Below are 19057 nucleotides of genomic sequence, written 5' to 3' on the forward strand. Positions count from 1 at the left end.
CAAAGAGCAAGGACAACCTCATTTTTTCCCCTAAGATAACCTGTCTACCAACAACCAGCTGCAGATGACTCAGTTCCTGGGTCTCACACACACACATACATTCACACCAGACAGACACCTGGAGGTTAAATATAGGATAAAGTTTTCCCATTCCCACATGCTTTGAGTGGAGGCGGAGGGCGGGGGATTTTTGACCCCGGCCTCTGCACTGTTGTGCTGACTCACAGTAGTACTGGGGGTGTGGGGGTCTATGTTTCAGAAGGTGACTAGACTATTGTGTTCAGTCTTGTTGCTTCTACCAAACACCCACATTACATCCCAGGACTCTGTTGCTCCTGAATACACAGAGTCCCCTAAAGGCTCCAAAATAAGGAATCAACAACACGGAGAAAAAACTGGAAGGATATAAAGAGCAAGAGGCCACAACACAACACACATTATTCAGAAACACTGACAAGCTTAGTATAATATACAGTAGAGCAATAAGTGGAGGGCTTGTGTGAGACATTGGAGGATGTAAACTAATGTGAAGGGAAGATGGAAGAAGAGAGTCAACTCAGAAACTTCCATCCAAGTTCCCCAGGGACCGTGGAGACACTAGCCTCTCTTTTTCCCGCTTATTGCCTAAATCATGGCCTCCATCCAGCCATCCAATTTTATGGATGCCTAGAGACAGGAAATCTATTAATATGTGAAAATGCACAACAATTAAAGCCAGTCCCCTCTGGTGAAAAAAGAGGGTTTGAAAGAGTCCCAAGGCCTTAGCAGAACTGTGTAGGTGGCAATTCTAAACACTAACAACATCAAGGAAAGATGTGCCTATCTACTTAAAAAACACACAGTTTAGACACATGACAAAACTTGTTTAAAGTCGTTTTTGGTACAAACTCTGATATCTTTCACAAAGAACCTGTACCATTGTATTGGACAGTAAGGCTTCTCTAACTCCAGTGATTCTTTGGGAGGGCTGTCACTACAAATGAGACTGCTTTAAGTTATTATCAAGATGCTAGATTTCCAAAAATATCAAATATAGAAATTACATGTACAGTATATGTGTAAAATTCTGTATAGCCTAACATAAATGTAGCTAAACTTGTGATGTGATACTATCGCCATGAGATTAACATTTAAGGTTTTATGTGAAGTATCTGAACAACTATTGAATGGATTGCTTTGAAGTTTGGTTTAGACTTTCCTGTCATCCTTGAGAATGATTTGTATTACATTTGGTGAGCCAGTAAATTTTAATCTAGCACCATCATCAGGTCAAAGGTTTTTGTGGCCAACATTATGACCAATAGGCAAAACTAATGACATTCCCATCAGTCTCAGCTGTACTCTACAGAGCTAATTAGCAAGTGTTAGCATGCTAATACACTAAACATTATAACCACTGAATAAAAACATGCTGCCATTTTTAGCATATTAGCATGCTAAAGGTAGCATTTAGCCCAAAGCACAGTTTTGCTAAGTAATAAGTACAGAGCCACTAGCATGGCTGTAGATTCCTATGCAGAATACAACAACACTTACAGTTCTGTGCCTTTATACTTTCATATCCCATTGATTGCCCAGGACAGACTTTTTGACAACTGCCAACTCCCAGACCCATGCATTATACATTATTCTGTTGTATAGGACTAATCTGAAATCTCTCATGGCTGGACAATCTCCAGAGCCTTCCTCCCATTTCCTCTGTCCCCGTTCACCTTGCTCCAGCTTCTTTATGCAGGGCTGCAGCAGGCAGGGCTCTTTTGATACAATGGATCTTGCTAGTGATAACTTGGTCCAGCTAGCAAAACGGCCCACTGAAACTGGAAATCTGTGTGCATATGGCTACATGTATGCGATAAAGGGAACTTCTGAGCACTTAGGTGTGGGTTTTCTACTTACTTCCCTGACTGAGTATACTTTACATGTAGTGTTAATGTGTAAGCTATTTTGAGTGTGTGTCTATGTGATGGATAATGAGTCTGCACAGTGAGGGCTCATATTAACCCTCTAGGGTGTGTGATATCATTGTTTCCAAACAGGTTGGTCAATCTGTAAAAAAAAAATCTCTGTCATAACACACACACACACAAACACACACACACACACACACACACACACACACACACACCACATGCAAACACACACTGAAAGACTGTGGTAACTGAGTCACAGCAGACAAAATGTCGGTTGTTTCTTTTCATAAAATACCTTTTCCAAAAAATGATTTTAGGAATATATCTCAGCTCAGCTTTTTATGAAATATATATATAATTTGAATCAAGCCCAAGCCAAGACTCAACACTTCATTATTTAATAGACAAAACAATAGAACAATAGTCAATATCACAACAAATGCTTCTTTCTTTAGTTGGACAATCCTCTAATGTTTCCTGTGGCACCGCCACCTGGTCAACTTCTCTATTGGAATAGCTCAACACCTAGTACTCTGGCATACAATAGGTTTCATTCATGGTTCCCAGAGCATGAATCCTAATGACTCTGATTATCCTCTGACTTTTCCTGTAGTGCCATGACAGTGTTCATGTTTGTACTTTTGAGTAAAACGTCATAATAGCTGTCAAATGCATTGCCATGAAATTTTGTTGAGACATTTATGTTTTCTTTCAAACATAACTTTGGTGATCCCCAGACTTTTCCTCTAGCGCCATCATCAGGTCAAAAGTTTCATTTTTCCAATATGGTGACCTTGAGCGTTTAGCTCAAAGCACTGATGTGTCTCCAGTAAGTAGAGCCTCACAAAGCTGCAGCCTGGCTGTACACTCTGGTCTTGTTAAATATTTATTGAGCTGATTTCAAGCCTACAGTCAAGTCTCACGACAGATGAGTCTAAGATGAGCCACAAGACCTCTGTTTCTGCAACTCAAGTCCAAAGTGATTCCAGGTTTCAAGTGTCAAGCTCTAAAAATGTCATATTTTCAGTGACTTAAATGACTCCTTTTCTTCTCCCTCTCCCTTTCCATGTCTCCTAATCTTTATTCTCACTTCTTCTCCCTGTATTCCACCTTCTTCTTTCCTCCCAACCTTCCCTGTCCTTGTCTCAGGGAGTCTCGCTTTATCTCCTCTCGTTTCCTGAGGTACTGGGGGTATCATTTCAGCACTGAGTCTGATGCTGTGCTGTCTCCTGCATCAAGGAGCTGATCTCTCCCTTTAGACTCTGAGACTTGGATAAGATCTCTCTCTTTCTCTCTCTCCTCTCTGCTGTAAACTACATATCCAGCTGTAAAAGTTGGACAGGTGGATGGAGAGAGGAGAAAGGGAAAAGATCAGTGAGAGCAAGATCAATAAAAAAAGCCCTTGTTCCTTCACTCTCTCCTCCCTCTGGACGTCTCAGGCTCACAGAGAGCCTGCCCTCCCTTTTTTCTCACTCTGATAGACACTGTGCTTACACACTAGATGGATACTGGGTTATATTAATTCCTTAAGCATTCTATTTCAACAGTATAGTATAATGACACTGATCAGTCCTCGCGTGAAATACATGAATCTGATTTGAATGTACCTTTACATGCAAGAATATTTCGCAGAGGGTCGGTTCTGCTGACTTGAAAGATACTTTTTGTTGTCTGATGTGACACCTGGTGGCATCTTGCCTTAGTGCAGCCTGGTGAACTGATCTCCATGGTTTCCCGCTCAAAATGACCTAGTTGCACCGTGGGGTGCTCTTGGCTGTGCCTTTTGGTTTGGGAAAAAAAATACGCTACTGATGAAAATCTCTCAGGTTAATGCAGGCACCTTATTTTGAACTCGAAACGAACAAATGAACCGATTTGCTTGCTCACCAGCTCATTTCCTATTGTCTCTATATTGGAAATAGTTACTTTTAGGATAAGCCTTTGAGTGTATGCAAAAAGGCGACCGTGCTGTGCATTGTGTAGAAGCGTTAAATGTCTAAAATGTTCATATGTGACACTTTGCTCTTTGTTATCACTCCAAACAAACAATAGGGCCAGACACGAGGCTGATTTCTGCCGTGTGTGTGCAACTTCAAACAGCTTCTTATCACTGCCTTTCTATTGTATTCTGGCCATCTCCTATATTTAAAGGAATACGCGTGAGAAATCGAGCAGTTAACCATTAGCGTGACTGTAAAAACCCCCAGTTGGAGGCGGGACACTGCACCCGCCCACGTGTCGTTCACTGCTGTTTTTTCTTGCGCAACAACTGCGCACACCGCCGATCCTCAAAGCTGTGCTCGGTATGTGGAGGTGTGCAGTATTTAACAGTCTGATGTTAAGATCTGCGATGTGTTTGTATCTTGCACACGAGCACACACAGTAGGCTATTTGTGAAAGGAAACAATACAGTCGCATGCAAGCTGCAAACAAAAGCTGGCGGAGTGTTTTCTGTTTGTACTGTGGAAACTATGCCTTTGAATCCGGATGTTTTGTTTTTATGAAGAAGCGATGTGAAGAAGAGAGCTCTGAGGACCATTTTGGCGCCTGCTTAGGGCTTTAAGGAGACCCCGATAGCTGATGATAGGATCTTATTACCCCTCAGGTGCTTTTACGCGCAGGCGCTGCACACTGGCACAACAGAAAGTATAACGGGGTTTGGTTACAGAGAGGATGGTGGCGGAGATGGCGAGCTGCGGAGCGGCTTGTCACCCGGAGGACGGGTAAGACCTTTTATTATGCCACAATGAGGACGTGAGAGTGATGGCCTCTGGCTTTATGGCAGTATTTGTGTTTTTGCTTGTCTAGTTAAACAACATGATGCTCGCCGTGGATGCAGCGCCAAAACTCGCCTCGCGTCAACACAGGAAGTGGTGTGTTGTTGCAGTCGGTTAAGGGCTCATCTGGTTGTGCATTTTAAGTAAAAGAAACACATCTACCATCCTTCCTCCCTTCCTCGTTGTAGGTGTGTATAATAGAACGCAGATATAGAGACAAAGTAACCAGAGAGCCGTGGTGTCTGTCGGCATGTGCGCGCTGCACCGTGCTGTGTTGTTACACTGTGATGACTCATTGACAACAATGTTTGGAGAGAAGACTGAGTAGAGTGTTTGATAAGCAAAGTTGAATTCTATAATGCAGGTTAATGAACATAAAATGACTTATAGGAGATAAACATATTCATATGAGTCAATGTCAGTATAACCTCATCATACAGTGGACTACAAACACGCAGTAAGCACTAAAATGTAACTCCCTGCTTACAGCTTTTCGTTATGGTTGATGACCACATGAAACACACACGTCTTACCAGCATGCATTCCCATTTCAAATTGTTTATTTATAAACTGAAGTTAATCTCCATCTGTTTCAGTGTCTTTATTTGTAATATAGTATTTATTATCAGTTGTATTGTGAACCAAGGACAGGTGAGATGATACCGGTGACTCATTGTCCTCTGTAAATGCTACCGTATTGTTGCCTGGGACACACCAACCCTGTGACAAGGGCTGGAAAAGTCCCTGAATTCAATGCAACACCGGTTTTTATAAACACTATAGTGCAACCCATGAAAACGCTCAGTGAAGATAGGGCTCAATGTCCATGAGGGACATATAAAGAAAACTTTGAGTAGCATGAACATTACCAGGACATAATTTGCTTATCAAATCAAAGAGGATTTGAAACTAGTCAGGTGCTCTAATGTTAATGAGGATGGATGTATCAAACTGTTTGCCTGTGTGGTAGCTGTAAACCAACTGTCAGCTCTTTATCTACACACACATTGCATGCATTGCGTTTATGGGAAGCTGTAGAAAGCAAGTAAACTTGTGGCCTGAGACAAGAGCCTCACAAGATTCTATTACCGTATGTCCATAGGAGGAAACAAGGGATACAGTGTGAGAACTCGTGCAGGGAAATATTTGAGCAATGAGACTTTATTCGGAGAACAGTGACCCCATTTACACTTGGTGTTAAAATGCGTCTTAATGCGTCCTGCGGATCACAAGTGGAGAGAGGGGCTGGAGGTGGACAGCGTTAAATACAAGTGGGAACGACCACCGACACGGATTGTGATGAAACCACAGTGGGGCACATTTGACCACACATCGTTTGTAGTGTAAACTGTAATGTGTCCTGATGCGTCTTCGACAGGACCGTTAGAACAATATGCGTCATCAGTGCAGGACGTGGCGGCTGCTTTGGCGAGAGTTCGCCAGCGCTAAACCAAATTAAAATAGAGAGAAACATCCGATACAAATCCATCAGTGTATTGCGAAAACTTTCATAATACATCCATGTACAACTGTGACGCTTGCTTTTTCTTTGGTTAGGGAGACTGCTGAAGTAATAATTGTACCCGTGACCATTTGATAATTAAGCGGAAGTGTCACAGCAGCAGCAACGTCTGATCACAGGTGGTCAGCTGGACACATGGATACTGACAGGTGTAAACAGTGATGCGTTCTGGTTGTCCACTTGTGATCCAATCGTCCAAGACGCATTTTAAAGCCATGTCTAAAAGAAAGAAAGTCACAGTGATTCATCATCAGTGATCATTAACAGATGCCACATTTTATTTTTAATCACCGATTTACGCATTTTTACAACGAAGGGAGAGAAACAGGAAGAGATGCAGGATGAAATTTGACCTATTTTCGCAGATGCTGGTTGTGAACGCATTCTTCTTGTGGGCTTGGCTCTCTGTCTCTTCTTCCTTCCTGACGGATCCCAGGCGTGTTTGCGCATGTTGGTGCTCAGACAGGTTGCTCCAGTCCTCTGCTTATAGATACATGGATGTGATCCAAACTGATGTCACAGATATCCCGTGGCAGGTGTTTGCAAAATCATATGACAAATAATGACACTGATGTTCAGCAGAATGCAGCACGCTCCCCTGTCACGATTTCTGTTCCACAAAACCTTTTGTACCATGTGTGTACAACAAATCTTTCAGTTTCTCATTGTGTTCGTTTGTAATAATGGCGTGCTTTGAATTTAGACACCAGAATTTTCCTAAGATTCTAGGATCCTATCATCACAGTATGACACCGCAGAAAAGTAGATAGATGGTTATGTTGACTAATCATCCGGTCTCATTGTCGTGCCTGATGCTGAGTTATGAACCATGTCCACATTATTTCGCCCAGTGTTGTTTAATGGTAAACAGACCTAGTCAGTATCTTTCCATGGCTGGTTTATTTTAATATCTACTCTTGTCAGAAAGTGGGTCAGTGTGTGAGTTTGGGTGGGAAGGTGAATCCATCATTTAACAGGATGGGTTGGTGTCACAAATGTGAGAAAGTGAGCTGCAAGCAGCTTGTGCACATTTCCTGTTTTTCTCATTGTCTTCATTTGAAAGCAGAAGTGATGTATTATGAGGGCCTGCAGCTGCACAGTGGTGTTCAACCTCTAAATTCTTCCATAACATCACACGCTGCTCACATCCCTTACTTTACATGACTCTTTAATGTAATTTATAGCTGTCTGAACATTATCTTCTCTGCTCTACAGAGACGGAGACATCCCTACGCCTGAAAACAAAGGTAAACATCGACCTATTTTCATTCCCTCCCACTCCGCAGGCTTTTGCTTTTACTTTCTTGTAGCGCACATGAAGGGTTACATATGTCTGGGTTGTTTTTTTCATACAGCGATAGTGTTGTGTCCCTGCTTTTCTATCAGTTAATATTTAACAAATGTGTATTCCCATCTATTGTTTGTCACTACTTTTGCTTTTTTTACTTTTGTAACCCTTCTCATCTTCCTCTATTTAAATGCCTGCCCTCCCTGATTTCCGTATCATTTGCCTTTAAAGGTAGAGTCAGCAACTCTAACAAAAGAGTGTCAAGAATGTCATAAGATCTCTTGGCGTTTTCAACTTTGGAAGCAGTGCATGCTGTAGCTTAAGTTATTTTATTTTTTCTTTTGTTTTTACAGACACATGCACCTAAACATTGTTGCACTCAGTAAACTGATGCAGTGCATACAAGGTGTTTAGCTAAAAGCTAATTTGTTGTTGTTCAATTCTGATTGTGATTTTAAATCTGTTGGTAGTGTTCCATACAGAAGTTGCGAGCCTTTTACTGAGAAACATGATTGACCAATAGTGGTTCAATAGCTTTGGTTCAACTCTGCTGTTCCCATTTAATGCCCCTCTAGTTTTGACATCTTTGCTGTTATGCTGTTATATCTTTGACATATTGCAAGCTTATTATGAGCAGAAGGAAGCCTATACAGGATATACAAATAGTCAGACAGTTGGGAGTTTGATGATTTTAACAACCTTAAGCTACTTAAGAGAAAACCAAAGGGAAAAGTGTATGTAAAAGGAGTCACAAGCCAAAAAAGGTTAAGGAGCCTTACTGTACACCACACATCAGCCTTTTTTTATGCCCTTGGGTTTGCTTTTATTTTAGACCAGCAGATGGCAGGCACCATCCATGAAACCACCCAAACCTAAACAAGTGCGTTTGCTGCATGTGTGTGTCATTGTGGGTGTTGTTTGTCAGTCTTCTGACAGGAAGCAGCTATGCCAGAGTGACGAGGGAGGCTTGTCTACTCAGCTGTGGGGTGTAGCAGCAGCACAGAAGCAGAGCATTGGCCTTAGGAGGCATATGAGATACAAGGAGAGAGAAATGGGGGAGAGTGAGTGCAGAGAGAGGTGAAGCAGGCAGACTGATGAGGGAGGTGCTGTGAGTGGAGCAGTCATAGCAGCATCTGGTAGTTAGTTTAAGATAAAACTCTGTGAGCCAGAGAGGATGGGCTCCATCCATTAGCCAGCCAGGCACTCAGCCAGATGGCCTGGCCCATGCTCATTCACTGCTGCTGGGAAGAGAGGAGCAACAGCAGTTCCTCTGGATCCATTTGTATAAATATGCCAGAATGTTAATCTATGGCACTGATCACTGGCTTCTCCACAAGGTGTCACAGTTCAGCTGCTAAGGAATGATGGATATGTAAAAGCTGGTGTTGTAAGGCAGACATGCTGAGGGTTTTTCGATGACTAATGATGGATGAAGACTTTAAAAAAAACAGCACACAGACATACTGTAGAAAAAACTAAAAGTAGAGATCAGTGACAAAAGGTAAAACTCTCAACTTCTTTTTCTCATGTCATTTTATATAGGTCCATGGATTATTTATGCAAGGAACGTTTTAAACAGCGTGACTGTAAAGTATGGCGACAGGCCTAGCAACAGGACATCGTGGCTACACCTGAGGGTTTCTCTGCTCTAGGTCAAGTCGGTTTTTATTTGTATAGCCCAGAATTAAATAATCATAAATTAGGATCACACTCAATGGCAGGAAGTCACTTTATCCTGTAGGAAGACAGTGTGTTCAGCCCTCATTAGTGTCATTAGTGCCACAGTCTGCCAGTGCAACTGCTTCTTTAAACATCACACACACAGGTGAAACCTCTTGAGGTAATTAGCCTGCACCTGGCTGAGTAATCATGGATGAAACAAGCTGAGTTCTTAGAACACAGGTAAAAGTGGCACTGCATTCAAACCCATGTAAAGCTAAACAGTGGGATTTCGACTTTAACCGCATCAACAAAGGACTGATGTCAAAACAAGATATAATCAGCTTTCAGCTCTAAAAATATAGAATCTATCTATCTCTCTATGAGATCAGGCATAGCAGTTCGTAAAATGGTGGATATCTGATCTCAACAACATGAACACGGTGTGTTTATAGAAAATTGTTTGGACAGTTTTGACAGTGTACTAGTGGGATAATGGACAGTGGAATTCTTACATAAAAGTTTGACTCTTATAGCCCTTTATTACAAATTTGCCTCAAGGGATTTACAATCTGTGCAGCATATGACATCCTTTGCCCTCTTGAATCAGATAAGGGAAAACTCCCCCCAAAAATGTATTAACAGGAAAAAAAGGAAGAGCAACAGAGGAGGGATTCCTATCCCAGGGTGGACAGATGTGCAATAGATGTCACGTGTAAAGAATAAATCAAAATGACAAAAATTGTATATTGTAACATATATAATGAACATTATATGAACATATATATGAAAGATGAGCCAACTTCCAGGTGCCTCCCACAGACCCGAACCACGTGACCTCCCCTCCAGACAAAGATCTGGTAGAAGGACAGACCGCACAAAAACACGAGAAGCAAAGTCCAAGCACATCATTCACACGTGTAGGAAGGAAGCTAACACACGTTAGAGAGAGAGAAAGGACAAAGGGGGCATTCAAATGAACAGGAAATTAATAAAATAGCTTTAAATGCTTTAAATAACTTTTAGTGCATGAGAAAGTAAAGAAGCAGGAGTCTGAATATTTTCACCACATATGCCTGTCCTCCTATACATTAATGTTTACATTTACAGGAAATAACTGATAGATTTTAACATTATTACACGTTATTTGATATGTGTGGTACGTTTCCCAATTAACCACAATAATGAGTTGATGATGTTATCAGATCTTTAAAAGCAGTGAAGTTCCCGTAATGATGATGATGCTATGATTACCAGCAGATGTTAATAATGATGTACAGTCACTATAAAGTAAGCTGAAATGTACAATGATGTGTTGTCACACATTCTTACATCAGATATTACAAAACAAACACATTAACGACTAATAATTTCTTACAGATAATTTGGCAGGAAGTGACAGCAGTGGTTCAGGTAAGAACAAATATGGCACCAAAACATTTGAACTCATTTGTTCTTTCCACATTACTCAGACCAGGTCACATGCAAAAAATCCCCCTCATTTGTTATGACATTTCATTGCCTTGTTTAAAGTCTTTTTTGTCACATTTAATTTTTGTGGCATGAATCCCTTTTACTTATCCTTCACTGGAAATTCAGTGTAAACTTCTCAGTTTTCTCAAATGTCTCTGGCATACTGGTTTATCAAACAGAAAACACAGAAACATCCACTGAAGAGAGCTCAGAGGATGAAGAGGAGGATGGGGATTCTGGTGAGAAATGCACTTTGAACTGCTCTGTTGTGGCTAATATCTTAAATGGAAATGGTCAGTTTGTCAAAATACACTTATTTCATTTTTTCCCAAGAGTTAGATGACGAGATTGATGCCACTTACACTATATTGCCAAAAGTAAATGCTCACCCATCCGAATCATTGCATTCAGGTGTTCCAACCACTTCCATGGTTACAGGTGTATATAATCAAGCACCTAGGCATGCAGACCGCTTCTACAAACATTTGTGAATGAATGGGTCGCTCTCAGGAGCTCAGCGAACTCCACCGTGGTACCATAATAGGATGCCACCTGTGCAATAAGTCCAGTCGTGAAATTCCCTCGCTACTAAATATTCCACAGTCAACTGTTAGTGGTATTATAACAAAGTGGAAGTGATTGGGAATGGCAGCAACTCAGCCACGAAGTGGTAGGCCATGTAAAATCACAGAGCAGGGTCAGCAGATACTGAGACGCATGGTGCACAGAGGTTGCCAACTTTCTGCAGAGTCAATAGCTACAGACCTCCAAACTTCATGTGGCCTTCAGATTAGCTCAAGAACAGTGCTTGGCTCCTGCAGTGAAAGGAACTCTTAATGCCTCAGCATACCAAGACATTTTGGACAATTTCATGCTCCCAACTTTGTGGGAACAGTTTGGGGATGGCCCCTTCCTGTTCCAACATGACTGCACACCAGTGCACAAAGCAAGGTCCATAAAGACATGGATGAGTGAGTTTGGTGTGGAAGAAGTTGACTGTCCTGCACAGAGTCCTGACCTCAGCCTGACAGAACACCTTTGGGATGAATTAGTTCATTTGCATGTGAAGGCAGGCTAGCAAATACTTTTGGCAATATAGTGTATGTCTGTATGGTAAATATGAAGCTATAGCCAGGAGACAGTTAGCATTAGCTTAGCATAAAGACTAGAAATGGGGAACCAGCTAGCCTGGCTGTGTCCTGGGGGAAAAATAAATCTGTCTACCAGCATCTCTCAAGCTCATTTATTACAGGTTGTTAAATCAGTCTAACATCGACATGGGGTGTTTTTACAGTTTTATTGTTTGGCACAAGAGCATTGACTTCCCATCAACCAGAGGTGGCCAGGCAGCAGGTGGTGACTTCAGGAACAAGCTACAGTATATTGTGTTAATAAGTTAGCTAGGCTAGCTGTTTCCTTTTCCAGTCTGCATGCTAAGTTAAGCTAACTGACTGCTGGAGGTACTGTAGCTATACACTATACAGAAACAAAAGTGGTATTTTTCTTTTCAGTCTTGCCAATAAGGTGAATAAGCACATTTCCCAAAATGTTGTACTGTTTCTTTGAAGTCTTTGTCCCTCATTCTCCTTTTTTTTTTAATTTTGACTTTGACTAGCAGGCTCTGCTGAGAGGGATAGAGGAGAGGAAGGTAAGAACTAATATCCTATAATCAATCCTCAAAGTTCTCTGTAGCTCAAGGATTTAATAATATAACAGTTTCACTAAGCTTCTGTCTGTCATGTTCTTTGCAGATACTGAAGAAGCTGATGGAGAGGAGTGCAAAAATGGTGAGACATTTTGTTAAGCAAAATTGTGTCTGCAAATATCAGTACCCACCTTTGCAGACTAAGCAAATAGTCTGCTTTGGAAACTGTCTGGTTTGGTGTGTACATCCAGATTGTTTTATCAGCTTGTTTTATCAGCTTGTTGTCATAATTGCCACATCTTTAGTGGCAACTTGCTGGACCATAGCCACAGCTGCATCATAATGGCAGGCATACTACATAATTACGGCTCCAATGTCGAGCTCTGTTGGCTTTTTGTAACACATAATTCAGTTCAACATGTAACTTTGTCTGCCCCACCCTCACTCACAACCAAAGAACTGGCCTCACAATGTAAAAAGTTTCTCTAGGGCATCTGCCACAGGCTTAACACAGGATTTCAGCCTCTAACTTACTGCATGATGTTCGTATGATAATTTTGGACTTGAATTAATTTTCCTTTTAGAGTCAGTTCCTGGAACTGAAGCAGAGGTTTCAAATGGTAAAGGTAAGTAGATCATTGCTGGTGTTACAGCACAAGCAGCATACTGGACAGAGTACTGTCAAGCACGTAACATAAGATGTGTTGACGTGTCTTCTGACAGGTGAAAGGCCCTTCAAATTATGCTGTGAAAAATGCAAAGCCATCCAGCAGGTGAGCTGTGGTGTCTTTAAATGTCTCTCATTATACTGGTAAAGTTGTATTAGACATTCCTCTGATATTGACAGGAATGGGCTTTATTGTTGTAGCTTTGTTAGTTTCTCATGTCTTTTTGCCTGTGGTGTTATAAATAAATAAACAAGCTGTGTTGGTGGATTTGACAGAGCCACGGGAATGAGCTTGTTATGCCCAGGAAGATCTCCAAGGGACGATTACAGTGAGTGTCACATTGTGTCTCTGCAGTATGTTCATACTGACTGTGTATAGTGTCACTGACTGTTTTATGTGTTGGTGTGTTTTAGGGTGCAGTTGGAAGGAGAGGGCACATATGAGTGTTCTTTCACTGGCCTGGTGTTTGAAGCGTCGGAGCGGGTTCTCCTGCAGTACTCTGTCTTGTCCTGGTCCAAGTTCGGCACGTTGCTCCCGGACTCCTGGAAGTTTGCGGGACCCATCTTTAATGTAGACACGGTCAACAAGGATGCATCTGTCCTCAAGTCCATCCAGTTTCCTCACTCCATCTGCCTAGCTGGTGAGAACAGTAGGGAACATGTCTAAGGGCTACGTGTCTTTTGTGTTCAACTTATGATTGTTAATTAAGATCTTAGCCTCTTGTGATGACTCCGTGGCACAAGGCAATGTTAATGCCATGAGGTATATCCAACAAAGATGCCACCTTCAGGCTGCCATGAATTTAATTTGCAGTCTGATTCCAAAATGATTTTTCCACCATTTAAAATAAAAATATAGCATGTGTACTTGCTTTACAAATTGATTTTGCTGTAAAAATAAATCTTGAATTCTGGATTAATTAAGATAAGACTCAGGGCCTGAGGACATGCAAAATAGTTCATTCTAATGAAAGCAGTTATGTTCTTTGAACCCCTACTAAAGAATTTCACACATTAAAAAAACGAATCTATAGTATAAAGCTGTTCTTGCTAAAACATCAAACCTTCTATTATTTTTGCACAGTCCCAGATAATGAAATGACATTCAGTGTCCTACACATAAAGGACAACCGGCCCTGTATCGAGCCAACAGTGGACCACTCAGGCAGCCATGTTAAGTGGAATGTGACTTCCCTGTCACCCGTGGGTCCCATCATCCAAACAAGCCAGTCTATAGAGCACCATGGAGTGGTGCTGGTCTACAAGCAGCTGGGCTGTGACAAAAACAGCTACAGCTTCCACGTCTACCTGGCTACCAACAGCTCGTCAGACATCAAGGTAAGCACTCGTGAATACTGTATGCATTGTCAGGCATTGAAGAAACGGACTGATCTCTTTTAAAAATGCCATTTCAAGTAGCCTCCACAAATTAATGATCAACAGTTTTCCTACCCTTTACTTGAAATGTGGTAAAATTTCTCAAAACCTCTGTAAATGCCGGATCCTTTTTCATCTTTTAGCACCTGGTTAGTGAAAGCTTCTTTCAAGCAGGTACTTTAATCTGTAAATGTTCTGGCAAAATTACATGTGATTACTGAAAACAAACAAAAAAAAAACCTTTTTTTCTTTCACATCTGTCTATGGAGGATCCAGTTATATTCCAGGTATCTGTTCCTGTATGGTGATGGAATACTGCCGTTACATTACTGGCTTATACTATACTATACTATACTATACATGAGCCAAGTTTTGTTTGTCAAAGTTATAATAACCTTGTAATGATGTTTCATTTCAGATGAGCACATTTTGTGTTTTAATTGAGGAATTTTTCCCTTGACGCACAAGCAAAATAACAAAAAACACAACAAAAAATACCTTTCTTACATGCAAAGCACACAAATATTCCATTCATGAGACCGTCACCTACGTCTAGCTAAATATTCCAACCATTACTTTCAATCATACCAACTGCCTACTGGATAAAAGTCCAGCAAAATGCCTTACCTATGTAATTACTTGAGAAGAATCATAACAGAATTAGAGCCAAAACTGAACTTTCACTTCTTGTTCATTTGATGTGGTCAGACCTCATAGAGTAGGCTGCATATTTCCAGGTTTGTGTAATACACCGAAACAAAGACAGAAATGACAATATAAAGCTGCTCTGATACGCTACATTATGTTTTTGAAAAGTAGAAGTTTCAGGATCACCAGCTTTCTGACAGATAGGAAGCAGCAAGTGCGCCTGGGGAAAACCGCATCCAGCACCCGGACAATAAGCACAGGTGCCCCCCAGGGATGTGTGCTCTTTGCTGTTTTCACTCTACACCAACGACTGCATCTCGAAGGACCCCTCTGTCAAGCTCCTAAAGTTTGCTGATGATACAACGGTCATTGGTCTCATCCGAGACGATGATGAGTCAGCCTACAGACGGGAGGTTGAGCAGCTGGTCTTGTGGTGTAGCCGCAACAACCTGGAGCTGAACACGCTCAAAACAGTGGAGATGACAGTGGACTTCAGGAAGAACCCTGACATTTTATTTTGTTACGCTACACAGTCTTATCTTGGTATATTGTTTGCTGTTGCCTTACATGGGGATATGTACATGCACACTGAGAGCCACTGTACCCGAGTCAAATTCCTCGTGTCCAACAGACCTGGCCAATAAAGCTGATTCTGATTCTGATCTCACTGGTATTAATGACCTTATCAAACCTGCTCTGTTTGTAGTCATTTAGTGCAATGAGACAGTAAATGTATGTCTAAGAAGAGCTGAATGGTTGAGAGAAAACATCAGTGGCATATATTGGTTCTGATGCCACTGGTGTGTGTATTACTGTACATGTAACTATGCTACATGTGAATTCTTGTGAAGTACAGTACAATTTATTACCTGGTGGAATTCAAAAACTATTTAATGAAAGGGAAGGGGGATACAATTTAAGGGGTCACTTAAATTTAAAAATTCATGTTATACGTACAACCAAAAAAAGATTTTGTATTTCTATAAGTGGGGTAAAACTATGGAATAATTTAAGCGTAGACATAAAAAAATAGTAATAGAATTGACGAGTTTAAACATAAATATAAAGGTATGTGTCAATCAAGATATATGCAAGAACAGGCTCAATGATTAATTATATGGACAATTGTGCATGTGGTGTACATTTTTTAATAACTCTTTAGTATATTACTTGTGTGATGTAAGAATGTTAACACTGTTATAATCTTTTTTTAGTATAATACGTGTGTGTGTAGAAGTGAATCATTTACTGCTTGCAAACCAATGATGGTAAGATGATGTCATGGGGTAGGACTGGATAAGTCTGACTTCTTCCTACTCCATTCAAGCATGTACTAGGTATAAGCACATTGATATTGGATTATGTGTAAAATTATGTGTGTTGTCATATCAAGTGCTTTTACATGCTTGAAAGAATAAATCAAATCAAATCAAAATCATTTCATGTTTTCCACTCTGGAAAATGTGTTTTACTGAATGTTAATCACTATTAAGCCTGTTCATCCTCTGCAAAGAACTGACTCATCTTCTGCTTTGTCTTGTCTCTCTGCTTGTCCTTATGTACATTAGGATATTGGGAAACAGGTGCGAGGCTACAAGAATCGTTACAGTCGGATAGAGAAGCCTCCCACGTGTAAACTGGACGAGGGGACGTATCGTCTCCTGAGTGACCCAGAGGGAGACATCAAACCTCAGGTTTGTGTTTTATGTGTACAGATGTGGCTACTCCTATTAAATCATTTAGATCGCAACTTAACGTATTGAAAACAAAAATATATACATTGTGCTATGACTGTCAACATTGCATTTGTTAATGCACGTTTCCATCATTTGGACACGTTTCTGTGCAGGAGCTGAAATTCACCCTTGCAGTGACTAAGATGAAAGGCTACTTTGAAGCTTTTTTTGAGCAGCCTCCTCCGTTTCAATTGTCTCTTATAGAGATTAACACTGAGGAGACTGTATGGTCCGCCACCATCAGAGAAGGTACCAGTGCATTTAGTGTGACCCCGGACACGTTTGGATGTCCGTTTTGGTCTTTTAGAGGTTCTGTGCTTGTGTGTAATGTGGTTTCTACTACAAAGTGGTGATGTCCATCTTTTGCTGTTCTCATAGGTGACTGTGTGGATAACACAGTACAGAAGCCAAGGAAAAGAACCCACAGTAACTGTCTTGTTTTTCATGTTTTTAATCAGCATCTAATTGTTTTTAGCTGCTCCAGGTTGACTCACATCATACACCGCATGTCTCTCATAGGCCGACAGAGGAGCAGCAGCCCTTCAGAGGAAGAAACGACCTGTAAAAGACCTCGATGGCAGGACGAGTCAGGTGACTTCAGTGACTAGCTACTGATTTTTGCCCTAGTCTAGTCAATACAAATCCCATCCATACCCGGACTATTTCCAGATGCACCCGTTTAAAATAATTCTGTGCGTCTTTTTCCAGATGGAGTACAAAAGGTAGCTCGGGGCCAGGACATGTCAGAGAAGCAGCTACTGCAGGTGGCCAAGAAGCTGGGGAACGAGTGGAAGCCGCTGGCCATCCATCTCGACTTGATCACCAGGGAGCTGGATGAAATCCAGGCGGGAGAAAAAGATCCAACGATGCAGAAGTTGAAGATGCTGGTGAAGTGGAAGAGCAAACGGCAGCTGGGAGAGGCCACGGCATTCGACCTGCTGAGAAGTGTGGAGGAACTGGATGACTTGTCAAATGAATTCCTTCAGACACTGCATGGTAATAAACTTACAGGTTGCACAGTATGAGCACCATTTAATATACATGATGAAGCTTCCTAAGCAGCAATGCTAACTGATTCATCTCTCATTTAAATTAACATTTTGTTTATGGATAAATAAGATAAAATTAATACCCAGTGTTTTGCCTGCCACCCTGCTAACTAAACAAACTGTTGTATGACATCACACAGGCGACTAGGCTCGATCCACGGCCATAAATGACTTTATCATGCATGGCTGTCTCCTGAAGTTGGGACTTTTTGGAATGTTGAAAGGTCATACTTAAACTATATTTATCAAATGTATCATATACAGTATAATCTGGGAAAACAACATGAGGCAGCTGCAAGGTAATGATTTCTGACTTTGGGGAGAACGGTCAAAACTGAGCCAGCAGAGGCTGATAGCCTCACTTTTAGTTTCTAGTATAGCTTAAGCACTAAAACACTGGACCCTACACTTTCCACAATGCATTAGACTCTTTATGCCTAATTACAGTTTTTCTCTATCGCTTTCATTCATTTCTCACAACAGAATTGAAGTCTGCAGATCTCCAAGTGCATTTCTCAAAACAACACGTACAAACTGCACAACATAGTGGATAACCGGAAAAAGCACGTCACCTGCTCAAAATGCTTTGTCTATCGTGCAAAAGTGTGTTTTTTCATCAATCATTGTGTCAGAGGCAGCAGAATCCCATGTCATTTCCTCAACAATGTGAACGTGACAGGCAAAATTATTAGTCATGTTGTCAGTAGAACATCATACTCAGTTTTTGTTATTTACTGTAAACTATACTCAACTCAGGTTTTGATGACTAGAAACCATTAAATTACCGTACTGGTGTGTGTCATAATTTACAGTGTCCCTCCAGTAAAAAAAAAAGAAGTGGTTCTTGCGAACCATTGTGCATCAACCAGGTGTTACAGTAATTTACATGGTAAGAATAGATAATTATCTAAATGATTCCATCTAACCTCATCTAACCAATCACCATCGCCCCACGTTACAGTATATGGAAGAATCGAAACAAAAGATCAGACTGTACTCACATTTCTACTGTACTGTCAATAGCGGTACTTACATACAGGCAACAAAGGAAACTATACATAGTCTATTTACCTAGCAATGGAAACATACTGTAAAAAAGACAAAGTGGGAAGAACTATACATGTACAACAGAGGGTAAAGGTGAGATTACGTGGCAGTTTTCCTATGCGTCATGTCAGTCCTGTCTGTTGGGCCACAGATTCTCATCCACATCACAACATATATTTTGTCTTGCTATGCACCGTGGAAAGAATCTTCTTGAGTGCCTAATCCAGCCTCTGCATGCATCTGCTGAGATGTCCTCACG

The 19057-nt window shown here is 41.1% G+C and overlaps 1 protein-coding gene across 1 annotated transcript in view; it reads left to right on the plus strand.

The window, feature by feature from the left end:
- The first annotated feature begins 4214 nt into the window (after positions 1–4214).
- Positions 4215–19057, plus strand: part of LOC109969019 (uncharacterized) — an 18135-nt gene continuing 3292 nt past the window's right edge. Inside the window, exons 1-16 of the mRNA XM_020615653.1 lie at positions 4215–4633; positions 7425–7456; positions 10537–10569; positions 10809–10868; positions 12245–12277; positions 12381–12416; positions 12859–12900; positions 12998–13047; positions 13218–13270; positions 13356–13582; positions 14026–14279; positions 16535–16660; positions 16816–16951; positions 17081–17128; positions 17222–17293; positions 17411–17698. Coding sequence (XP_020471309.1) covers positions 4584–4633; positions 7425–7456; positions 10537–10569; positions 10809–10868; positions 12245–12277; positions 12381–12416; positions 12859–12900; positions 12998–13047; positions 13218–13270; positions 13356–13582; positions 14026–14279; positions 16535–16660; positions 16816–16951; positions 17081–17128; positions 17222–17293; positions 17411–17698 — 1540 coding nt within the window. The 5' untranslated portion in view covers positions 4215–4583. The remainder of the gene's footprint in view (positions 4634–7424; positions 7457–10536; positions 10570–10808; positions 10869–12244; positions 12278–12380; positions 12417–12858; positions 12901–12997; positions 13048–13217; positions 13271–13355; positions 13583–14025; positions 14280–16534; positions 16661–16815; positions 16952–17080; positions 17129–17221; positions 17294–17410; positions 17699–19057) is intronic.

This window comes from Monopterus albus, unplaced genomic scaffold (genome assembly GCF_001952655.1).
Source record: "Monopterus albus unplaced genomic scaffold, M_albus_1.0 scaffold167.1, whole genome shotgun sequence".
NCBI lineage: Eukaryota > Metazoa > Chordata > Actinopteri > Synbranchiformes > Synbranchidae > Monopterus > Monopterus albus.